The sequence below is a fragment of the Dromiciops gliroides genome, chromosome 2 (genome assembly GCF_019393635.1).
Source record: "Dromiciops gliroides isolate mDroGli1 chromosome 2, mDroGli1.pri, whole genome shotgun sequence".
Lineage (NCBI taxonomy): Eukaryota > Metazoa > Chordata > Mammalia > Microbiotheria > Microbiotheriidae > Dromiciops > Dromiciops gliroides.
The window spans coordinates 69,134,157-69,160,628 of record NC_057862.1 but is presented as its reverse complement, the minus strand read 5'-3'; the positions used below and the strand labels follow the sequence as shown (position 1 = coordinate 69,160,628).

Sequence of the window (26,472 nt, the reverse complement as noted above, 5' to 3'; positions counted from 1 at the left end):
AAGATAAGATCACAAAAAGTTGATATGGAAGAACAGATAATGCCAGACTAACCTCTCTTCTTTTTGATAGGATTATTAGACTGGCAGATCAAAGGGATGTTATAGTTATAGCTTATCTAGGTTTTAGAAAAACATTTAATAAAGTCTCTCAGATAATTCTTATGACAGATAAGAGAGATAAGAGCTACACATTAGTTAGTAGTATTTGGAATTGGTTGAATAGCTGGACCCAATGAGTAGTCATTAAGTGCTCAAAATCTCCTTGGAAGAAGGTCATTCTAGGGTACCCAACAGAAGGTGAAGTTGAGAACTTCAACTGCGAAGTAATAGAATGAAATTTAATAGGGAAGTAGACTCTATATCCATGGTTCTTTCCACTGTACCTCAATTCCAAGAAGGATGAAGACCAAGGCCACTGAGTTAAGAAATCATTGGTAACCTTGGAGAGATAGTTTTAGTTAAGAGTTGGATTTGGAAAACAAAATAGGAGGGATTGAGAAGTGGGAGATAAGGAAACTGAGGTAAAAAATATAAACATTTTTTAGGAGTTTGGCAGTAAAAAGATGAGATTTAGGACAACAGTTTAAGGAGATGATATAGGCAAAAAAAAGGTTTTTTTTTAAATGATGGGGGACATTTTAGATATGTTTGTAGTCAATCAGAAAAGAGTCAAAGGATACAGAGAGACTGAAGATTAGCAGAATTTAATCATAGGGGTAAAACTCCTGAAAGAACTTTCAGCTTAAGACATGAACTCAAGGGCACACGTGGAATGATTGGTTTTGGCAAGGAGAGGGTTCATTTCTTCAGAGTATGGAGCAATGGAATAGAAAATACAGGTAACAGTATAGAGTTGTGTTGGGGAGAAGAGAGTTGCTGATGTCTGGCAGGTGATATTCTTTTTTTTTTTTGCAGGGCAATGAGGGTTAAGTGACTTGCCCAGGGTCACACAGCTAGTAAGTGTCAATGTCTGAGGCCGGATTTGAACTCAGGTCCTCCTGAATCCAGGGCTGGTGCTTTATCCACTGTGTCACCTAGCTGCCCCCAGGTGATATTCTTTGTAAAGGGTAGATTTGGGGGTCTGAGGAGAGCTAAGGTTTGGAATAGCCATTGAAGACAGTGTGATAGCCATTGAAAAAACTGTTGATGGGATGTTAGCAATACTGATGTCTCTAAATAAGAACCATTGAAAACATTTTAAAAAATACACAGAAGAGAAGTTCTTAAGAAAGCTTAGACAAGCACGACAGTTTTGGAAGTAATTCATGAAATTTACTGGTACTTTTAAAAAAGTGCCATGAAATGGAGATTTGTGGTACCAATTATAATCCTTTCTGTGTTTTCCTATGTGTAAGAAAATTATCTCTTGTTTAAAAGTTTAAGATTAAAAATAAAATGTTTTGTGAAATAATGAGTAATTTTACTAATATTTTCATAACTCCTAGGTAAACAACATTTATGGTATTCTTCTGATTTACTAGTCAATTAAACCTGTCAAAAAAAGGAAATGAGGTTGGTTTTTCCATGTTCATGATGAAGCCATGTTGGTTCTTTTGATCACAGCTTCCTTTTCTAGATGTTTACTAACCATTCTTTTATAGTTTGTGCCAAGAACCAGTTAAATTCATTGGCATTTAGTTTGTAGACTGTATAGTCTTTTCTTTTCTTTTTTTTTTTTGGTGAGGCAATTGGGGTTAAGTGACTTGCCCAGGGTCACACAGCTAGTACGTGTTAAGTGTCTGAGGCCGGATTTGAACTCAGGTCCTCCTGACTCCAGGGCCGGTGCTCTATCCACTGTGCCACCTAGCTGCCCCATTTTTTTTTTTTAAAGAAGCAAGAAAACATGTGCCCTGCTCCAACTCTTCAGTGCCTTGCCTGGTTCTATAATATTTAAAAGACCACTGAGAATGGCTCAGCAATCATATTCACCACTTCTTTTATTTCCCAGGGATACAATTTAGTTTACTTCTCAAGAGGCAAAAAATCAAGACTAGGTTAAGGATGAAAATGAGGACAGAAAAGGAAAGACCAAGACCAGAGGAGGAAGATGGTGTGGTATAAGGTTTTATGAGGACAAGAATTGGTGGATCAGGAGATTATAGTTAGGGGAAGTAATTTCAGGCTGCAGGATACTGGATGGAGGTGGAGAAATTTTGTGTGGTTGACAGGGTTGGTAACTTTATAATTGATGGCTTTTAATTATATAGGCTCAGTATGGTGGATTTGGTCATGAAAAGACAGAAGAAGTTCATTAAATGAGGTGTTTAATTCTTTATGAGGATATCAGGTGAAGGTCCAATTTAAATAATTCCCATTAATTCCTTTAAAATAACTGGAGGGCAGAAGAGAATTGATTGGGGCATATGCTAACTCTTTTCCTTACAGGTTAAGAAGTCTCTAATGGGGAAGTCTATTTGAGAAGGAGATTCTGTTGAAGGGTTTCTGGCTCAGAAACTGTGAGGAGAATGGGTTCATCAGGCTTTAGGGAAATATATAATCCTGATCTGGCTATGTTGGTACTCCCCATGGGGTTAGCTGCCTGCAGTAATAAATGGCTTGAATTGTTAGCAATGTTTCTTCCTCTGAAGAATCTTTTGATGGTAGGTGATCTGTCTTTGCCTTTGTGCTCCTTTCTAGCACACATCTTAGCTGTGACTCATTTTCTCTTGGGGGATTTTGTTTTTCTCTAAAAGATAATAGACAGAAATTAGTTTAGTGAGGGCATAAAACTTCTTCTGTCCCATGACTTCAGAAGACTGATCAAAGAAGGCAATAAACTAGAAGCACAGAATAATGCCCATTTTTTATAAATGGCCAATGTATTGTAAAAAAAATAATTATTAACTAACTATAACTAACCTGGAAAACTTTATAATTTTGGCCTTATGAAAAATTATAATTATATGAAAATGATAAGTTTAGAAAAATTATAATTGGGCTGTAAGTCCTGCCGCAGTCACCATTCAAATGTGGAATATTTTTGATGACTAGCCTAATTTGGGGGCTAAATCTGACTGGAGTGACTAATCTGGGGACTTTTGACTAACTGGCTATCTGAATGCTATTAACTTAGCATGGGCCATTTATAAAGTTCCACCACACTGCTCCACTCCCAAAATTGATAAGCGAAATATTAAGAAGCCTCTTAACTAAATAATCAAAGCAGAGTTTATTTATGAGATACTATTTAAAATTAAGAATACAGGGAAATAAAATGTACAACCTGACTGCATTACTGTTCGTCTCTTTCCACTGCGTCTCTTTCCCACCTGCTGCACCTGGAACTTCTAACCTTGTCTGCCCAGTCTCTCTATCTTGTCTGCTGGCCTTTCCTCCTTGCTCCTAGTCCTTTAGCCTTCTCCTGCGTCCTTGTCCGTCCCGTCTCTCGTCTGCCACCCCGTCTCTTGTCACCCCCCCTTTCACTTTCTGCTAATCTTGTCAGATTTCCCTCTCAAGCTCTGTCAGTCCGGCCTCCCCGTTTTTCTTGTCCGATCTTCCTGAGTCTAACCCCCAGGTCTATATATATCTTTCCTTCTCTCCACTCAAATCTCGGAGCTTCCTGCGCCCCCACAGACAAGCTAATCTGCCAGTCAGGGCTGCGGCTGGGGGGATGCTCAAGCATCACGTGCCTCAGCACAGGCTACGCCAGAGCCCGGCCTGGAGGAGCCCAGGATCTCTCAGATAGCTCCGCTCAGGGTGGAGGGAGCTAGTGCTCCCTACCCCCAGCCTTCTGACCCGGAGTCTTGTACAGCCCACGGGGCTTTTTGGCTCAGCTGAAGCAGAGGGGGAGGGGCACCAGCACCTCTCACACAGAAGAGACCCTAAGGGCCTAAGGCTTTCTAATCTCAGCGTAAAGGTGGGGTCCCCAAATAAAAATAAATTTCCACAGTATGGATATTTGTTTTGTTTAACTATATTTACTGGTTACTAGGCAGGATTAAAAAAAATTTTTTTTGAGGGGGAAGAGAGTGACAGTGATACAAAAAGGAGAGAAAAGTATATAATAGCATCAATGAAAAAATTTTAAATGCATAGGAAAGAGCCAAAAGAGGTTGGGGAGAAAATAGAGATAAGCTTGGACAGTTTTGGCACTAATGCACTAAATGTATTATATATCTTAGGAAAACCAAAACCCAAGTTGTACCTAAAGGAGATATATAATTTCAGGTATAATATGCTTTTCCTTTTCTTCTTTGTACAAGAAAATGAAAATAATTACATGTTTTGGTATTTGTCAAATTCAATATAACAAAATAAGCAAACCGATAAACAAAAAAATCTTTCACTTGGTCAAATTAAGAATAAAAAGGAAAAGGAAAAATTGTCCCCAACATGCTTTCTTTTCTCTCTCCCTTGGGGAAGTATACCAAGACTTTTACAAGGTAAACAGAATGTCATCATAGTAGTAAGAATGTAGGGAAAGTTTCCAAACTTCAATCTCTCCCTGCCAGTATAGTTTAGGAGTCTCTTTGAAGGTTTACTGAAACTTCAACACAATTTACACAGCTTCAACACTATCTGCCTGGGGCATGATGGGATACCTGTCTGGGCTGACCTTTCTGAGTGTTACCTAGACACAGATTTTACTAACAAAATAGCTGAATATGTGTTGATGTTCAGCCAGTCTCACAAAAGAGCAGCAACACTAATGTGGCTCCATGGGGAAGCAGTGAGGAGCAGTTTCTGAAGCAGAAAATTATTGGAAATAAGTGGAATGTCAGTGGCAAGAAATGATTTGGTACCATGCCAAGGGAGCTATAAGGAACAGCCAAATAGCAAAGAGGTATAGAATTTATCAGGAGACACACACACACAGCTATGAGATTTTCCAAACACAGTGTAGTCAATTCAGAGTATGAACTGTTTGGGATACTCATCCTCTGTGTGTGTATAGGGTATTTTGATTTTTCCATGTGATTTTCTTAGTTATTCTATACCAAGTAAATGCTTTGCTGTTTTAATGATAGATCTTATTTATTCTATTGGTAAAGAATGCAATTGGGGCAGCTAGATGGCGCAGTGGATAGAGCACCGGCCCTGGATTCAGGAGTACCTGAGTTCAAATCTGGCCTCAGACACTTAAAACTTACTAGCTGTGTGACTCTGGGCAAGTCACTTAACCCTAATTGCCCTGCAAAAAATAAATAAATTAATAAATTAATTAATTAAAAAAAAAAAGAATGCAATTGATGGGGGCTCCTGGTATATTTGCATAACAATAACTAAAACAACAAAGATAGAATTTGGATTAGAGAAAGATTACAGAATCACATGGGGCTTAGTTGCGTACTGTGCTTCCTGATGAGTATGGAATATTAGAAAGTGACAAGTGAAAAGTTAACAGTTAAAAAAATTCTTGTGGGCAGCTAGGTAGCACAATGATAAAGTACTGGCCTTGGATTCAGGAGGACCTGAGCTCAAATCCTCAGACACTTGACACTTACTAGCTGTGTGACTCTGGGCAAGTCATTTAACCCTCACTGCCCCGCAAAAACCAAACCAAAAAAACCTTAATAAAAGAGGTAACTCAGTGGTCGATTATACTATGAAAGAGTTCCAGCTAAGGAGGGTTATTCAAATTCTTGACAGAAGCTCAGAAGTAGCCATTTTGAGGGTTTGGGCTTTGACTAAGTTTAAGTTCCTCTCTATCATAAACAATTTTTACACAAGAGAGCTTCTTTCTCAGATAGCAGTCTACATTCTTAGGGGATAGGTGAAGCAACTGGGCTATGGATTAGCACTTAAAATGCTAAAAAGGGGAGCTGTTGATATTTCAATCAAACATAAAACATGCTTCCAGAAAGAGAACTTGAGGGAACAGAAGAAAGACCAAACAGAATGAAAGTTGGAAGTTAGAAGGCTCAAGCAAGGCTTTGGGGAACCTGGCACAATCAGGAAAAAGGAAGCCTGGGAGAAGAAGCCTTTGGAGAGGAAGGTGCTCTACAGCAGCAGCAAGAATGTATCAAGTAGGATAAAAGAGAGAGCAGACTGGCCCGCAGAAAAACAACCAGGTAGGAATAGAAGGAGAGACTTCCACTACTGTACAGGTCAGGGGCTCGAATGGGTTAGCGGAGGGGGTTAGGACAGTAATGGTGGCTGACACAGTGGATCAAGGGCTGGATCTAGAGGAAGGAAGACTCACATCTTCAAATGCTGCTTCAGACACTTACAGGACAAGTCACTTAAATCTATGATTGCATCAGTTTCCTCAACTGTAAAGTAGGGATAATAATAAAAGCCTCTTTTCCTTTCTTTTCACCTCCTTCCTTTCATGAGGATCAGAATCATATCTAGTGTCCTTGAAATTGTCAGTTACACCAAATGTGTCATGTTTACTGGAGATGTTTTTGATAGGTACATTGTAATCTCTAGTCTTTTTATTTAACAATTCCTGTCCTACCCAATCAAAGGATTTGGTGAACTGCACTCCCTTTCTGTATGCTGCAGTGATAGCAACATTTTCAAGAGTTAACACATAATGAGGTCACTCTCCTCTCTCATCTTACCTTCAGGATGATGGTGGGCAGAAAATACATCAATGCTACCTGGCTCTGGATCAGCAGAAAACTCTAGCAACTCTGACTGGGTGGCAAGCTTTTCTCTAGAAGCCTTCTTATCCCCATGTTTCCCTTTTGCCCAGAATTTCATCTTTGCTCTTTGAGGTCTGTTAAAAAAAAAAAGAAAAAGAAAAGATGAAATCTATAGTGAGTTTGTCCAAAAAAATAATTTTGTAATCTAATTCTATTGTTTTAGTCAAAGACCCAAAAGAAGAAATATTTAATTTTCCTTTTCAATTTGAGGTCTGTATGAACTTCAGCTGTTCAGAAGACTGAAAAGAACAGTGACAACAATATTCTTGGATGAAGAACTGTTAATGACTTAACTATTCTCAACAATACAATGATCCAAGACTAATGATGAAGCATATTATCCACCTCCAAAAAAATAACTGATACTGATTGAACAGACTGAAGCATGTTATTTTTCACTCTATCATTTTTAATTTTATTCATTTTATACAAAATGACTAATATGGTAATGTTTTACATAATTGTACATGTATGACCTTTATCTTAGTGCTTATCACCTCAGGGAGTGGAGAGGAAAGGGAGAGAGGGAAAGAATTTGGAATTTTAAATTTTAAATAAAAATGCTTATTAAAAATAAAAAAGAAGACTGCAAAAACAACAAGCAGGTCCCCAGAGATGTTTGGGGCACAGTATAGTTATGATCTACTCCAGAATTGGGTTATATCGGTTTATTGCTCTATAATAACCACTGAAATTAGAACTTAGTAAGGTTAAGTGTCAGAACTTGCTTTCATTTCCTTAAATATGTGGTCTTCAAGTGTTCAGTGAGGGCCCACCTTAACATAACTCCTATCTAGGGGTAAAAATTTTCATTTGGAACAAATGAAAATAATTTTGAAAGGGTCTCTGAATGATTAAAGACCTCCCCTATTTCCCCTGCCCCCTGTTCTTTTAATGATACCAACAATTTTTCTGTATGATTAAGTTTTTAATGTTTAATGTTTCATGCAACTGTGCTGGCTTTAGAGGCAAAGCTGTGTTCATATGCAAAGGATGTGAAACAGCAGAGGCTGGTTTTTTTTTGTACACAGGAAATAAAATTAAACATTTAAATAGTGTAATCTAGATATATATTGTCTTCTCTCTACGTCCATTTGTAAAAATCAGTTTCAAAGTCAATCTCATAAGTTTAATGCTGGAAGAGACTTAACAAAAGATCTAATGCATCCTCCCTCATTTTATAGTTGAAGAAACTGAGATCCAGAGAAGTGACTGGTATAGTTGAAGACACAAAGGAATAAAAAAATCTGAGTCTTAATCCCAAATCTACTGAGACAGGGGGAAATCACAATGTCTTTGTGCTCCATTTCCTCATCAAGTAAGGAAATTGAACGAGATTGCTAAATTAGGTCAACTTCAGCTCTAATGTGAAAGCACTACATACATTTGAGTTAATCTATTAGGTGACTTACTCCAAGTCACATAGTTGGTGTTGATTAGAAATTAAGTTTCCTTGTTTCTAGTTCTATATGCCTTCCACTATATCACATGTCTACCTCAGCTTTCCACCAAAGACAATTTTTATTGTCTTTAAATGAGCCTTAATATCAGCTGGGAAAAAATGTTAGTGTTGAGGGTTTAAGTTATTATACAAAAGATGTCAGACGGTGGATTACACTTATTCTTGTTAAAGCTTTTAGTGCCTCCAAAGGGCTATAAAACCATGCATACTCTTTGGCTTAGTAATACTACTACTAGGTTGGTATCCAAAAAGAGATAAAAATAAAACCCCAAAAAGTTGAATTCGAAATTGAGGAGATGCCCATCAATTGGAAAATGGCTGAACAAATTGTGGGATAAGATTATGATGGATCACTATTGTGCTGTAAGAAAGGATGAGCAGGATGCTATCAGAAAAACCTGGAAAGACATGAGCTGACGCAAAGTGAAATGTAAGGTATACAAAATAACAGCAATATTGTAAGATGATCTGCTGTGAATGACTTAGTTATTTTCAGCAATACAATGATCCAAGACAACTCGGAAGGATTTATGAAAAAATGCAATCCATCTCCAGAGAAAAAACTGATGGTGTCTGAATACAGATTGAAGCATAATTTTTTTTAGTTCCTTTTTCTAAAGTTTTTTTTGTCTATGTTCTTTCACAACATGACTAATGTGGAAATGTTTTGCATGACTACACATGTGTAATTTATATCGAACTGCTTAAGTTCTTAAGGTGGGGTGGGGAGGGAGAAAGAGAATTTGGAAAACAAAGTTTTAAAAATCGATGTTAAAATTTGTTTTTATGTATAATTTGGGAAAAAAAATTCTAAATGTAAAGCTTTTAGTGCATCAACTCCAAATATGCAATCAACATACCTTCCATCAGCAATAGAAGTCTTCTGTACAGATGTTAACTCTGTAATCTCTCCTTGAGACATAGTTTTATGGAGTTTTGTTTGGCCTTCTGCTGAAGCAAAACGCTGCAAAGTCTGTAATAATTACAGGTGTGAAAGACTTTAAAATTAAATGACTATCTGACAACACTTAAAATGAAACACAAGTCTTGGAACTACGTAGGAATTCCAGAAGTTACAGCAATGAAATGAAAATAAACAAATATGATTAGTAATAGGCAAAGAAACATCAGACTTGATCAGAGGCTCAAATCATTTATTAAGGACCTAGCCTGTGGAGGGAATTTGCCCTCTGAAGGACAATGAATTAGGCCTCCTGGGGCATCTTTTTGGTCCAGAGAGAGGATCTTTATTTTCATGCTAATTCCAAAATTAGGCCTGTTCTACTGAACAGGTAAAAAAAGTACAATTGAGAATTGCTTCTTAATGTATCATCCTTTATTTGTAGAGGCTTGGTGAAAAGTTATTTTAAGAACTTGAAGTATGCTGTGTTACTGAGTCTTATTAAATATCAAATTAAATTTAGCCTCGACTATTCAGTTAAAATAGTTGTTCTGTCTAGTGGCTTACTTTAAAAAAGTAATATAAACAGATCATCTCATTGTATTAGAAACATAAGTACAGTGTTATAATATAAAGATTGGAATATCACCTGGAAACGTCTTTTCCCATCCATTCAAACTGTGCCACCAGGATTTTAATATGAGAGTAATACTTTCTCCAGTTTTGATTGTAAAAATCAATTTAGAATAGAATTATAGAATTTTAAAACTGGAAGGGACTATATGTAGTGATTATCTAGTCCACCCCTTTATTTGATAAATTAGGAAACTGAGACTCTGAGAAGTGCCTAACAGAGCAGGGGATTCAGGAGATTAGAGTTCTGGTCTCAACTTTGTTCCTAATTAGCTAAGTAACTGTGAGTAAAAAACTAAGTCTCTTGGCTGCATTTTCTTACCTGTAAAATGAGAAAGTTGGACTAGATGACATTTAAGGTTATAACCATCTTAAAGTACAATATAAAGGCACTTTGCAGGCACGTTGTGTAAATACAGGTCAATCTTCCATGGTCACTTGTTATACAAATCACTTCATTGCTACCTACCTATCTACCCATGTATTTTCACTACAGTTTCAAACAGATTTTATTTTTGCCTTCCATCCTGTTAATAAAAAAACCAACACCCATTTCTTTATCAACAGAAAGAAAGCATCACCTTACTTAAAATATGGAAAAATAAAGGTATCTTTCACCAATACAAGTTACTTGTTCTTGAGTGGAACAAAATGAATTACACAAATCTACTCACCATTGTGACAATTTTCCCATCACCCAAACAATACTTTCTCTTTAATACATCTTTCTCTTCCCTTAACCCCTTCAAGCTGCCCAATATTCAGAACAGTCCTACTTGCCTGAATACAGATTTGAAGATGACCAAAGGTATAAAACTCTATTCTTGCCCACCCAGTAGGAAAGAGCTTTGCAAATTGGTTTTGTTTAATTTTCAAGAACCTTTCAACTGATAATAACCTGGCCTAAAAGCTCAATGCTCATTTGTAAAATTAAACTTAGCATTAGGCATTACAGAGGAAAAATGCCATTGTTGATTCATTAAAACCTTACAAATCAGTTGATTCTGCTATGATGATCACTTTAGGTTCAAAAAACATATCAATAGGAATTGAAGGGACTCATAATCAATGGGAATTCCAGTACCCTCATTTAATTCTGACTGGTTACATAATGTCTTATCCTTAGCATTCACATTTCCCCCCCTATAAATTGTTTCCTATCATGGATTACGTTGAAAAGAGGTGTTGTTAAGTGTTTGACCTTTAATTACAATGAAAATGTTCCCAAATTCAAAAAGGTCCTCTTAGAGGAATCTAAAAAACAAAACTCAGAACTAGAAGTCCTCTTACACTGTTATGTTACATCTCTCATCTGTAGTATGGGAATATTTACTTGATAATTTCTTAACTAAGAAGGAAGATGGTACTTTAAAAATAAAATGTATCAAAATGTCTCGTGTTCCCCATTGCAGCATCTCTCACTTTGCAATATGGCACAGGGCTCAACAATCATTCTAATGATGTTCAGAGAGCTGAGTGCCAGGGTCTGCTAACACTAACTAATGAGAGGAAAGCATCTTAGTGTCATTCTGAATCTTATGCCACACTAAGTGCCTCACACAAAGCTGGAGTTTGGGGCAGTAGGTGCTCATGAAAGCCTTACCTGGTTTCCCCATAAACACTCATTCCTTACTCACTAAGCATGCTAGTTCATTCCTACTGCATAACAACACAAATTAACTGCTTACTATGTGCCAGAGCACTATTAAAAAAAGAGGCAGTCTCTGCTTTCAAGGAACTTATACCCTAATGGGGGAGACTACATGCAGACACATATATACAAAGCAAGCCACACACACAATAAACAGGAAATAATTAATAAGGGAAAGATTAAGAGGAATTGGGAAAAGCTTGCTGTAAGAGATAAGATTTTAGTTGGGACTTAAAGGAAACCAGGGAAGTCAGTAGGCAGAAATGAAGAGGAAGAACATTTCAGGAATAAAGGACAGCAAGAGAAAGTGCCCGGAGCTAAGAGATGGAGTGTCTTGTTCTTGGAAAAGCCAGGAGGCCAGTGTCACTGCATGGAAGGGTCTATGTCAGGGAGTAAAGCAGAAGGCTGGAGAGGTAGGAAGGGGCTAGATTAGGAAGGACTATGAATGCCAACAAAGCATTTTGTATTTGAGCCAATGGAGTTTGGGATTTTTTTTGGGGGGGGGTAGGGGAGTGATATGGTTGGACCTGGAATTTAGGAAAATCACTTTAAGTGGCTGAATGGAAGATGGGTTAAAGTGGGGAGACTTGAGGCAGGCAGAACCACCAGCAGGCTATTATTGTAATCAAGGTGTATAGACTAGGGCCTGGAAGAGAGTGGGAGTAGTGTCAGAAGAGAGGAGGAAGCATATTTGGAGATGTGGCAAAGGTGAAATCAATAGGCCTTGGTAACAGGTTAGATAAGGGAGTTGGGGTAGGGCAGAACAGTGAGAGAGAGTGAAGAATCCACAATGATGCCTATGCCCTCTATAGTAATAGGGAAGGTAGGAGAGGGGAGGGTTTAGGGGGAAAAATAATGCATTGTTTTGGACATATTGATTTTATGATGTCTACTAGACATCCAGTTTGAAATGTCTGATTAGTTGAAGAACTTAACAAGAACATCGTTCCATTACTATTTTGCCTCACATTATCATTACAGAACTAGAGCATCAGAGTAGGGACTTCAGTAGCCACCTATTTCAACTTATTCCTGAAAAATATCCTCCCAAACATGCTTGACAAAATGGTCATCTAGCCTTTGTTAGAATACCTTCAATTAGGGGGAACCTATTACCTCCCAAGGCAGCCCATTCCGTTTTTGGACAGCTTTAATCGGCGGGAGGTTTTTCCTTACATAAAGTCTAAATCTGCCTTTTGTTTCCATGTCTTCATACTAGTCATCCCCCATTCCCAGAATGAAATCCATCCTTCTATTCCCTCAAAGAATCCTTTTTTTTAAACTATGAGACAACTCAGGCATTACCTTTTAAATGAAGCCTTTTCTGATCCTCCCTAACTACCTGGTATTTATTCTGTATATAATTAGTCTGTATATACTGATATATGGACACATCTCCAACAGAATGTAAGCTTCTTGAGAAGAGGGATTGTTTCAATTTTTGATATTTGTATGCCTAACACCTGGCACACAGTAGGTGCTTAACAAATGCTGACTGGTTGATTGGTGTGCCAAACTTGCTTAGTTCTTTTCCAGCTATATCATTTTGCAGATAATCTGGAAGTTTCAAATCTAGAATTTGGTAGCATTACTTATTTGTGAAAGCTCTTAAATCATCAAACACAGGAAAGGATTTACAAGAAAAGTTCTCCAAGGTGCCTGTCTAGAGATCCAGTTCCTTTGTGTAAATTAAGCATGGTTCCATCTGGCAGTGAAGAAGAATGTGACCTTTTGGGGTACCTTACAGTCTCATAGTTTAGCTCCTGACTGATTCAAGTGAATGTGGGAACCATCTGCATGTCCTTTCTGTGAACTTGAGACAGTATTAAGGAGTCTAGCTAGTGCTTAGGATAATAAGAAAGGCAACAGTTTTCACTCTATAACAAGTTTAAAATTTTAGTAACCAGTCTAGACAAGACATCTTAATGGAGTCGCACTGCAATGTCTGTGGGCTATGTTACAATAATACAAAGCTTATCCAGATGTTCTCCTGAAACAACCTTTATATAAATAAGCTAGATAAGTAATTCTATCAAATGTTTTTTAGATCTGAAACTGACATGATCTGCAAAAGGATATCTCTGGAAAAAGAGCTAAGGAAGTCTGGCACATCAATCAAGCAGCACTTGTTAAGCACCTAATACGTGCCAAGGGCTAGGGATATAAATATAAAAAACTGAAACAATCCTTACTCACAAGAAGCTTATATTCTTCTTAAGATGTATACATATGTCAGCATATATAAACTAATTATAAACAGAATACCAATTACTGTCTTCACTGTACAAAGCAGAGAAGGAAAGGTTTAAGAGGTCAGACAAAATTAGCTGGGATAAAAGATGGCTCTCTGTTTTCCTACAGTCTGCATGGGACCTTGGAGAATTTAACAGAGTCAACCTCTTTTACAGGAAAGGGAGTGGATAGGTTCTAGATCTATTTCTTTTGTTTGTTTGTTTGTTTTTTTGGTGCGGGGCAATGGGGGTTAAGTGACTTGCCCAGGGTCACACAGCTAGTAAGTGTCAAGTGTCTGAGGCCAGATTTGAACTCAGGTCCTCCTGAATCCAGGGCCAGTGCTTTATCCACTGCACCACCTAGCTGCCTATTTCTGAGGCCCATAATACAGAGGGAGTATTTCTGGTCTTCAGGTTTACACTTATATTCTACTTCAACCCTGAAGTGAAAAGGCCAAATAAATATTAATTAAAATCTATGTTCTAAGAAAAAAAAAAACAATACTGAGGGGCAGTACACTGCAGTACAAGGCACTTATAAAGAATATAAAAAGGATACAAGAGATTGTCTATCATAAGCACCATAAGAATAATACAGATTTTAAGGGATTTTCTTGGCAAAGATACTGGAGTAGTTTGCCATTTCCTTCTTCAGCTCATTTTACAGATGAGGAAACTGAGGCAAACAGGGTTAAGTGACTTGTCACACAGCTAGGAAGTATCTAAGGCCAGATTTGAATCCATGAAGATGAGTCTTGATTCCTAGCCCCATGCTCTCTCCACCTAGCTGGCCCATAAAGGTTATATGGCTGGCTAAAAGAAAAGAACATAATCCCTAAAGAATTATGATCCACTGAAAATTACTTATGGTCTATTATATCAGGTAGTAAAATGTCCAATGCAAAAAAACACCCGATGGAAGCACTTAGTTCTACCTAGTTTATTGAATATGGGGCTATGAAGTCATATGGCTAAGGTAAGGGAAGACCCTTTAAAGACTTCTGAAATAAATATGAAACAGGGAACAAGTGTATTCTAAGTGTATACTAAGGAAAACCCTGCCTACTTAAGCTGCCCACATTGAAAGAAAAGGAGGGAAGAAATCTTTGGATGAAGAATTCATGGGTTCCTCAGCCATGAAAGTGGACATAGGGAACACAATATTCTAGTAGTAACTACCCATTTTATCCAGCAAACACAAGTCTTTATCTCTTTATCTCTTGCACTCTATCAACTGTGGTTTTAGGTCAATCACTTAACCTCTTTGGTTTCTTAATGTGTAAATGAGGTAGTTGGACCAAATGATCTTTAAGGTCCCCAGAAGCTCTAAAATTCTTTGATTTTATCCTGAGAACAAAAGGCTTTCAATGCTGTCAAATATTTCACGGTGGGGAAACAGTATTTGTTTATGGATTCCTGTAAGTGCTCATCCTGAGAAGAATTAAGATTCTAGACAATGGCTTATCATTTCCATAAAGATTCTCAGCCTAAGTTCTTTAACCATATATTTCATATGTACAAGATGACACAAGCATAGCTAGGTAGCAATTTATTGGAAAAAAGATATAGGGGCTTTATTGTATTGCAAGCTCAATCTGACAGAAGAGGCACATTTTCTGGTTTAGAATGTTAGCTGGAAGGTTACTGAAATGAACAAGCATCTCTGACATCAAGAACTCCACAAGTGAGATGGTATTGTTAGGCAATGCTGGTATGGCCAAGAACCACAAGATATCTAGAAAACTGAAGTTTCTTATTCAATTTTCAATTCTCCTCAACTGACCTAACAGTTCAGTAATATTCTGGCATATAAAATTGGGCTGGAAGGTGACCCAGGTTCTACTAAGACCACATGCCACAGACTACCTTGGCTATTTCTTACAAATAACTGACATTTACCTAGAGTGGTCTAAAGTTTGTAAAGCCCTTTACATATATTATTAATAAACAGCTTGGTACACTGCAAGGAGCACTGGCTCTGGAGTTAGAGGGCAGAAGTTTAAATTCTGTCTCTTACAATTACAACCTATGTAACAGTAGTCAAAACCTCTAAGTGCCCTGGGCCTTAGTTTCAATTGTAAAATGAAGGTGATTGGACTTGATGGACTGAGGTCCCTTCTAGCTCTAGATTAAAATGTTATAAATCTACAAGTCTCATCTGGAGAAACTCTGAAACTTGGCCTAGTTTATACCTGCATCTTAATTATATATCTGTCACATAAACAAAACACCTAGTAAAGATAGCTTTGAGCCACAATCTGTTGTTCCTGAAGTTTATCTTGAGTACTGTGGAATAAATATTATATGACATTAGCCCTCTTGGATATAAATTCAAAATCTTAGAAACAATCTTAGAAACAAATACTCAAATTACATGACTTGTAAGAAAAAAATATAAGGTGTGGAATGTGTTAAACACAAATACTATACCAAGATGGAAATATAAAGAAGAAAGCTGGAAACTCAGATCTCAAACTTCTAAAAGATTTTTAATTGAAGCTTTTTAGATGTGGAAGTCATAAGAGTAAAGCTGATTACTGAAATCTTTGGGTGGTGGGAGACAGTACAAGGACAGAAAAACAGAAGACCAGGCAAGAAAGAGAAGACTGTTTTAACAATACTAGAAAGAGGGACAGAAGTGATTTTTTAAAACAAGCTTATTCACTGCTCAGAAAGCAAAAGCCAATAAAACAATTAAAATGAGTTTTCACAAAATACTGCTTGGTAGCCTCTGTGAACCTTTTTTTTTTTTTTTTTAGGACTTTTATGTCCCTTTCAGCAGTAAACCTATGATTCTATGAAGTTGTCATTCTTCCTGAGTTAGGTGAGGGCTGGCTTAGTGTCATATAAAGAATGGGTGGCAGTAGCATTTTATTATATACACAGTGAATAGATCCTTAAAAGAAACTTTTTTTTAAAAGGTCAGCAATATCATAGTAGTTAATGGACTGCTTTCATTGGGAAGCAACTGACAAACAATTAAGCAATTCTTGATAGTTATTAAAGACACTTTTAAGGAGATTAACAATTAATACATTTGTGATAAACTGCTTTATTCTTCATATTAAGGACAACCACTACAAAGGAAGATTTGCTTTATATTCATTGTATCTGTCAACTAGTTTCATTGAAACTTAAGGCAAAAGACAAATTTTAGGCTTCCCAATGGCTAATCACTTCCTGTTGTGGGTTTTGTCACAAAGTCAGACAGGTCATTAAAACGGAAATACTCTTAATAAAGTTGATCCCTGTAAATGTGGATTTTTTAAATAACAGAAGGGTTCTAGATTTAGTAAATTCAAGAGATGTTTTAAAAGGGCTAGTCTTCAATCTTGCACCTATAAATCAAGACACAAATGGAAAACAGGCTATTTCCACATTATATTCAAAAGTCCCACCCTTTCATATTGCCTATATCCATCCCTCCCACAAGTTCCATTGTCATCGGCATATGCTAAGTAAGTTTTTTTTTTCACAAACATGACCATCAGAGACGTCCCCTACCACCTGTACCCAACAGTAACAAAAGAGCTAGTAAGAGAGTACAAAGAGATGAATGTGCACTGATGAGCTCTAGATCTACATGCATGCAATAATGGTCAAACTAGGTGGATAGAAGAATCACAAGAAGAGCTCCCAAGTGATGAGGAAGAATTCTTTAAGGACAGAAGCCTCTAAGCAGTGATCCCCATTCCCTTTCAGTTTCTCAGCAAGAATTTCTAGTAGATAATATTTGGAGTGCTAAGAAAACTAATGTTTTGTAAAAGGGTAAACACTCAGGAATGCAAAAGCAGTAACATGTTTATTTTGTTTCTTTAAGGAACAAATCTACTTTCTTCAATACAACCAGATCTTATCTATATTACTAGACAGATCAAATTTGAAATATTTTTTCATGGTCTAAATATTAGAGAATCAAAAATAATTAAGTTAATTTATATTTCATTTTAAAAAATGATAGCAAAGGCCTTTTCACAATAATTAGTCTTTGTCTATTCTCAACTTCAATTATAGGCTATATGATTAGACAGATTATTCATTATGTGGATATGGGTTACTTCTAATAAGAAGTTGGCTGTAATGATAGAGTGACTAGCTGAAGGTCATAAAAAGCATAAATGTTAGAGACAGGGACTGAACCCATGTCGTCTTCTTTTTCTTTTTTTGTTTGAACCCATGTCTTCTCAATCCAGAATCAATGTTCCCTTGATAATACTAGACGACCTTAGATCCTCAGTTTCCTTATTTGTAAAATGAAATCTCTTCCAGATCTACATATATGCCTTCTTAGTAAAAGTTTATACCAGAATTGCCTCTTTTCATTTAAAAGTCTTTGGTTCAAGATGGTCAACTTGAATGGTTCCTGTCTGTTTCCATTTGTTTCTTGGATCTTCAGTTTGGATATTTTACAAATTGAATGTACCGCCAAGCTGTACATACATGACAAAGTAGCTACTTTGGACAAAAGAAGAAATTCAAAACCATATCTTTGGCTACGAAGGCATACAAATTTCTAAGTTATGTGGATCGAAAATGTAGCATCAGCTAAAAAGTTTTAGAAGTGAAACTATCCATCGAGCAAATGACAAGTGTTCTAAAACTTTCCTCCCATGTTAAATAAGTACTGAAAGTGGGTTTTAAGAGAGCAGTTGCTAAAATGATTAACTGAAATTTAAGTGTTAGATTCTTTTATTAATATATATCTCATATATATATCTTTATGTGAGTGATACTTCACAGAATAATAACTTATTAAAATATTATTTGAATGCCATACTCACGACCATATCCACAATGTTGGCCAGGGGCGGGGGGGGGGGGAAGGGAATGCAATTTTTTGTCTTGTTAGCTAAAAATATTGACATTGGTTTTTTAAAAAAACCAAAGTGTTATGTTTAAAGGACACTGAATTGGACACACTAGGGTGATTAAATGTGTAGAACATACATTTCAGCGATGGATTACTCTATAATTCTTTACATAGCCCGCCTCTTCCTCCCTTTTTAACTGTGAACAGAAAACTTTGGTATGTTAAAGTTTGTGGTTTCAAGCAACACGACAAATAATCTTAACATTTTTCATGAGTTAATACCCATTGTGAAAGTGCTTCTCTATCACTGAAAACAAATAATACTGCTTTATTTGCTCTGTTCACTGAGGCTTTCCATTTACAAACTCATTAAAGAAAGGAGAAAAAGCAGTGGAGGGTGTCAGTACAGCTAAAGGTTAGCAATGAACATTCCCATCACAAGTGATTACTCCCTGTTTCCCTTGTATTTGTTGTAAAATTACCATTTCCGAGTCACTGTGATAGGCCTGCCCCAGGCTCGCTGAAGGCCCTGGCTCAGGGTGAGAGGCTTGGTGAGGGGGCAGAAGGGGCTCAATAATGTCATCGTAATCATCTTCCTCTGTATCCCCCTCCCCATCAGCAAAAGTACCTCTAGTCAAGAAATCGGAGCGCGTCCGCGCCATGCGAGCTTTCTTTTTATGGGCCGGTCTGGCAACCTGCTTGACCAAATGATAAAACAGATAACACAACAATGTTTTGTTTTGTTTTTTAAAAAGGAGATTCTGCTGATTGATGTAAGGCATCAAAGTGTAGGTCTCCCCTGGGCTAATGTATTCCTCAAAACATCCCTCCACCCCACCATATCCATTAGGAACAGTAAAGGGGTTGGGATAAACAAAAAGGAATACACTTGTTGCTTAGGAAAAAGGACAGAAACAGATGATTAGGAAATCTATGCTGCTTAGACTTCACAATGGAGCAATTAAGTCTTGCTGTCATATGGTTTACGGTCTATGCTTCACCACTATCCAGTTTTGCTCTACTGACATTTTTAGATGTGATCCCAACTTTTCTAGAGAACCATGTGCTTCCCCTGCCAGTAAATCAGTTTAACCTCATATTTCTTTTATTGCAAATGTTTGTAATCAAGATGGGAAGAATAAGAGAGAGCCAAGAAGTGGAATAATTTCTAAATCAACATAAATTTGTTTCAGTTAAAAAGAAGAAATAAACATAACTTTTTGCTTACCTCTCCTCTGCCTGGCCCAGTCAATTTCGGAGGCTTCCTAAGTGGTTCACTTCTTATGTGGGGTTGATGATCTCCATGGCTTAAATATTCCTTATGGAAACTTAAGACAACATAATTACACAAATTATAAGAAGATTCTGTCCCATAAAGTCTAACATACAATAAAACTATCTAGATAAGTACTAGAATTTTATTAATTTCACTGACTAATACTTCTTGAGTTTCTATAATTCCCAAATTCTTTTTCTTTTTTTACTTGACTTCTACTGCTATCAAGAATTATCTTGAAACCTCTAAGCTACAGAGCTTCAGAAAGTAATCATAGTATACTTTATTATGAACTAAATACACAGTCAAGCCCATGACAGGAGGGAGGCTTCATAAGCTGAATAAAAAAGAATACAGACATAACACAGAAAAATTAAGAAATTATTATTTAGGTAAAGAAATTTATGGGGGGCAGCTAGGTGGCACAGTGGATAGAGCACAGGCCCTGGATTAAGGAGGACTTGAGTTCAAATCTAGCCTCAGACACTTACTAGCTGTGTGACCTTGGGCAAGTCACTTAACCCTCATTGCCCCACAAAAAAACAAACAAAAAAAGAAAATTATGAAGCACAAGGAGATTTAGTGTTGATATAGAGCAGTTTAAAAAGGCTACTGAATAGAAAAAAAATATCAAATTTTCTTTGAATGGCTACATGACATCAATTTCCCATTCCTATTTAATTTATGTACAAGTTTTCAAGAGAATTTGATTAACATTTGGGTCAATTCTATATACAAAGTATCGTCTTCTAATTGTCCACACCAAATCTTTCCTTTTCTTAAAGCCCTACTGCTCTTATATCTACTGCTACATAATTTAAGGATTAATTATATACTGTTACTTTAATATTATTCTCTAACCATTACACAGGTTTTCTCCACCAAGTCTTTGGGCTCCTTGAGGTCAACAATCATGCCTTACCCTTGTTTTAAATTCCCCTCCCACTCCAGAAAGTTTTGGGCACATAGTACGTGCCTAAAATCCATTGAGTGACTGTCTACTTAAAATTGTCATGTTTTAGACCATAATAATTTTTAGACCATAATAATCACCCAGTCCAATTATAGTTCTATAAGCTGGAAAACTTAAGACTATCTAGATGGTTAACTGTGCTAAAGATCTCTTCCCTTTCCTTAAAGATTTGATCCCCTCACAATGACTATTTTAAGTCTCTCCTTTGTGTCTAATAATTCAGTCAATTTCATCTTGGTAGTCTTCTAAGGAGATGAAATGCAGTTTGCATCAAAATACTTTATGACTTCACAACAATGCTGAGAGACTCAGCTAACCATATGGTGTATTGAGAGATGCACTTGAAGAGACCTGCCTGGGCTCAAGTACCAGGGAAGGTTGTTCATTTACTTGGTGTTTGGCCTGCTTGGTGGGTCTTTTGTCAGAGAAGCCAGTTGCTTCTAAAATATATATCATATAATGGTGGGGTTTTTTAAATTCAAAGTTTTGAATTTGATAACTCTAGACACAGCTCTGTCACTAGATAGCTATGTGGCAATTCGATATTCTGGGATTCAGAGTTTCCTCATCTGTAAAATACTTTTATACAACATATTCTAAATTAAGCAACTCTCTGAGGATATAAAATAAAATGAATGGATTTGTATGATTTTAGCTTGGAAAAGGCCACTTAAGAACTAACTAAGGTGCTTTTGAAATATTCCAAATATTCCAAACTCAAACTTATTCCATTCCAAGTTAATGGAATGCATAGTACTGAACCAAAGAAGTTGTGGTGTGGTCAAACAGGAATATTCCTGGTATGTAGAGAGAATAAAGTAATAAGGAATGACAAGAAACTGTGTGCTCAGCTACTTCCTAAAAATTTGTTTCTTTGGACTAACAGTATCTTTATGAAGGAAACGATAAACCTGGTGAATAAAGATAATCCTTGAAACACAGGGCTGCAAAAATCCCCCAAACAAACAAAAAACCCCCAAACCCACTGCCCTGTCCCTCTCCTCCTCCCCACCCCATGGTCATTTATTTCTACTGTGTTTCAGTTTCAAACATCAGATCCTCACCTGTCAATTCAATTTTGTAACAATGCTGTTAATGCCTTAAGAAAAAAACCTGGGGAGAGGTTTGTTTTGTTTTGTTTTGGTTTTTTTAGTGAGGCAATTGGGGTTAAGTGACTTGCCCAGGGTCACACAGCTAGTAAGTGTTAAGTGTCTGAGGCCAGATTTGAACTCAGGTACTCCTGAATCCAGGGCCAGTGCTCTATCCACTGTGCCACCTAGATGCCCCCTGGGGAGAGTTTTAAGGGTAGGGAGAGAAAAAGAAGTACTGAGAATCAGCCTGTAAGAAATAATTTAGTGTTATCTTAGTGGCCCATAATATGGCCACAGATTTTGAGTAGAAGGGGCCACCAAAGTACCTAGTCCAGGGGTAGCTAGGTGGCACGGTGGCTAGAGCACCGGCCCTGGAGTCAGGAGGACCTGAGTTCAAATCCGGCCTCAGACACTTCACACTTACTAGCTGTGTGACCCTGGGCAAGTCACTTAACCCCAATTGCCTCACTTAAAAAAAAAAAAAGTACCTAGTCCAGCCCTACTCATTTTGTAGATGAAGAAATGAGGTGCCTAGACACTTAAGTCACTTAGTAATAATAGAAAGCAGAATAGGGATGTGAACCCAGAATTGGTGCTCTTTCCACTTTATTACAATGAAGTTTTTAAAAATAGTCTTGCTACTTCCTAACAGACTGTAATTGAGTTCCTACAAGTATGGAATTGTTGCTGACCTATGGCTTACTTATTACATAAGTAATACCACCATAACTTTTTTGGTATTTAACAGTCAGAAAATTTGGGAGACCCAAGAACCTTATATTAACATATAGGAACCTTGTGTAGATTTAGCACTTGTAACTTCTATTTCAATACCATTAGACATAGGGTATCACTTACCTTCTCATCTACTTACTATACACTTTTTTATTTTAATACAACCTGAATGAGCCCACTTCATCTATCTGGGTAATATAATTGTCCAAAATTATAATAAGTTTGATTTTAAATACCACTTGCAAGATTTTAGAATTCATATCTTACAACCTAAGTTATTAAAACTGCAGAATGCACAGGAAATTTATAAAGACCACATATATGCTACAAGCCATGGTAAATCCTATTGCATTTTAAAAATTTCAAGCTGATGGAGGCCTAGGTGCTGTCAGAGTTGAAAATATTATGAACAACATTTATGACAACTTGGGCTGGGCTTGGCTAAAAGTTTCTCATGGATAGTGATGGATAGTCCCCTTCAGGTGCCTGGTTGATTTTTGTTTTTTCGTTCCTTTGTTTTGTTTTTGGTGAGGCAATTGGAGTTAAGTGACTTGCCCAGGGTCACACAGCTAGTAAGTGTCAAGTGTCTGAGGCTGGATTTGAACTCAGGTCCTCCTGAATTCAGGGTCAGTGCTCTATCCACTGTGCCACCTAGCTGATTTTTGAACAGAATTTGCTCTGCCTACTTATGTGTGAGGCACTGAGCTAAGTGCTGGGAATATAAAAGCAAAAATGAAACTGTTTATAGACTCAAGGAGCTTAGGTTGTACTAGAGGAGATACATACAACATACATATAAATGTATGTACAAAATAATTTTGTGATTGGGGAGGGCACTAGCTTCTGGAGGAGGCAAGGTGATCAAAAAGGCTTCCTGTAGAAGTCAACAAAAGAACTAAGGATTCTAAAAAGCACAAGTGAGGAAGGAGGACGTTCCAGACCCAGAGACAGAGAATGGAGGCTTACATGGCTGGTGTGAAGGGTTCCTAGGGAACATGAAAAGAAGTAACGTAGAAGAAAGTTGGGCAGGTAGGCTGAAAACAGGCAGTGAGGGGCCTTGAATGCCAGAGGAGCTGGCATCTGATCCTAAAGGAGCCAGTGGACTTCACTGAGCAAGAGAGTGGTATGAGACCTGGGTTTAAGCAATGGGCAATCAAGATTCAAGGAAGATTCTGGTGTAAAATCAAAATAAATATTTCACTTACTTTGAGACACCCAAATGGTCTTTTGGTGTGAAGAAAATAGCTTTGGTCCTTCCCTCCTGGGAAGCTACATTCCTGACCTGTGAAATACCAGACTGACTCTGGCTTTCTTTACTTTCTAAGAACATAGTGACAGGTCGGTCTTTCTGAACTGTTTGATCAGGGATGCTTCCTTTTGGGCTAACAGTGAGGCCTTTAATTGTTACTGATGAAGCTACTGACACATTCTGCTCTTCCTTGTTTGTAGGGTTTATGAGGAGAGACTGTGGTCTTTCAACTGTTTGCTTTGATGGCTGGACAGGCTTTGTTAGCAAAGGCTCTCCTGTTTTCCATGGTGTCTCAAAATTTTTGAAGGCTTTTCGCTCCCTTTCCAGAATGTCCTTCTGTTGACGAATCTGTTCCATCATTTCTTTTTCATTTTGTTGTTGCAACTGCTTTTGCCTTTCTTCCTTTTCCATGTTTAGCCTTTCTAACTTCTTAAGCACAGTATTAGAAAAGTCAGTATTTTTCATGGAAGCAGTAGCCACTGTTCTACCTTCCTCATCAAAGTGGTATTTTCTGCTTTCTCTATTTGTGTCCAAGGCAAAAGCGGTCCCTGGTTTTTCTTCACTTCCTGATGCAATGTTTTTTAAAGTGCTTGCCCCAAGATCAGGACTTACTTTTGTAGGATCTTGTGGCGGAATATAGAAAGTTGGAAGATTATTTAGGATGAAAGGCTCTCTGAATTGTGGTTTATAAGTAATGGTCTGAGAACTACAGTCTGTCCTGTCTTTCATGACAATACTCTCTGAGATCTCTGAAGTGGAGGGTGTCTTCTTTCTAATAAATATATTACTATTCTCATCTGATACGACAGGGGCATTTTCCTGTAAATCAAAATTTGAATCATGGGGTAAAGTTTTCTGTATCTTAGGTGAGGGAATCTGTAAGTCTCCCTCATTTGAAAATACTGACTCAGGTTTGCTTTTTGGATTTTCCTCAAAACTCAAGAGTTCTAAGCTTCCCTGAGAACTTTCACTCTCAGGGGTTCCTTGTGATGACTGTAGGCCTTCAGAAATTAGTTCTGTGGACCATCTACGCTCTTCTGAAGGAGAAATCCCACCACGGACCTTAAGCAATTCTAAACTAAATATTGCTTGTTCCAACTCACGCATTCTCCGGCTCTCTCTCTTTGCTCGTCCTACTTTTTTTTGACTCAGATCCTCTAATGATTTGCGTCTTTGTCTTACAATTTCATCTTGTTCCAAGTCTATGCTACTTTGGCTAATGGCTCTCTCCTGTCGTTTGCCTGGTGAGTCCCCAGAGATGTCCACTGAATTGGCATGGCTGATCCGATTATTTTCTATTACATATTTGTATTCTTCTACAGCTTTCATTCTTTCTTCAAATGATCCATCCTCCCATTTGGAAGGGTCTGAACCCCGAATCTCTAGGGTATTCTCTTTAAGTGCTAATCCATTTTTCAATTTCGTTTCTTTTAATCGCTGTTCTTTCAAAGTTCTAAATCTATATAAAGACAGAAATATAACATTATTTTTCAGAATCATATTTTGGCCACAACTGGATACAGGATAAATAGTATTGGTTAAAAAAGAGGTTGTATCTCTAAAATTTGTTAGTCGAAAGGAATATTAGTGATTATTTGGTCCAAAAATCTTATAAAAAACCAAAACACGTATACACAACTCAAACCAAACATTTTTAGTACTGAATTTGACAAACATAAACATGATCATTTCCACTTAAAATAAGGAACAGCAAAAGAAAATCATACGAAACTCTGAATGTATTACTCATGATTTAAAAAAAAGTATATAGCAAATTTAACATGGTTTCAAAACTTTATTTGCCTCTATAGCTTTAAAATATTTTTATGCTCTCTTGTGTGTTTAGAAAAATCCAATGACACTCTTTTTGACTTTTTCGTCTTTGGGGGGGGGCATCATTGTACCAAAGTCTTCATTTTACAAAAAAGCAAACTGAGGCTAAGGGAATGGAAATAACTAGCCCAATTAAGTAAGAGAATCTTGACTGAAAACCAAGTCTTCTGATTCCTGGTGCACCATTTTTCAATTAAACTATAATTTAAATGGGAATACACACACATGCATACACACATATTTTTATATACTTATGCAAAATCACCATGTTAGAAAACAAAATAGACATATTCGGACAAAAACTCCAATTTTTACTAAAAGTAAATAATTATATATCTTTCACACACACACACACACACACACACAGAAATAAAGGTCATATTAAGTTAAAGGAACTTCAAAGAAAGCTAAGAAATTTACAACAGAAAATAAGTCTAGCAACTTGGGCCCCCAAATCATATCTTCCCTTTCAGTATTACTTCAGACCAGCTCTTCCCTCAGTTGGAAAGTCTAAACACCCTCACTATTACGGGGGCTTTCTCACCATTTCCTTCTTTCCTTGTTTTGATAAGGAACTTCCTGGAGCCACCTGCACAGTTGTAAGGCTCATCCAATCCTCACAAGTGGGAAATTGAACCTGAGCCACAGAGTAAAATACAAACTAGGAGGACTCCAGAAAACCCTTCAATCCCTCATTTCTAGAAACCTCTTCCATACTTTAGGGCTTTAGAGGAGAGTCCATAGACTTGTTAGTAGTGTCTTCCTTCCTTTTTTTTTTTTCATAAAAGTATTTTGTTTTTTTCCAGTTACATGTAAAGATAGTTTTCAACATTTGTTTTCGTAAGATTTTTAGTTCCAAATTTTTCTCCCTCCCTCTCTTCCCTTCCCCCTCCCCAAGACAGCAAGCAGTCCAAAATAGGTTATATGTGTACAATCATATTAAACATATTTCTGCATTAGTCATACTGTGAAAGAAGAATCAGAGCAAAAGGGAAAAACCTCAAAAAAGAAAAACAACAAAAACAGAAATAGTATGG

The 26,472-nt window shown here is 37.1% G+C and overlaps 1 protein-coding gene across 1 annotated transcript in view; it reads right to left on the bottom strand.

Annotated features, from left to right (window-relative positions):
* The window catches only part of MYO9A (myosin IXA), a 302,278-nt gene that overhangs the window by 48,124 nt on the left and 227,682 nt on the right, over positions 1-26,472 (bottom strand). The window contains exons 25-28 of the mRNA XM_043982938.1: positions 23,559-25,061; positions 19,507-19,606; positions 8,913-9,025; positions 6,507-6,664 (exon numbers count right to left, since the gene is read on the bottom strand). Coding sequence (XP_043838873.1) covers positions 6,507-6,664; positions 8,913-9,025; positions 19,507-19,606; positions 23,559-25,061 — 1,874 coding nt within the window. The remainder of the gene's footprint in view (positions 1-6,506; positions 6,665-8,912; positions 9,026-19,506; positions 19,607-23,558; positions 25,062-26,472) is intronic.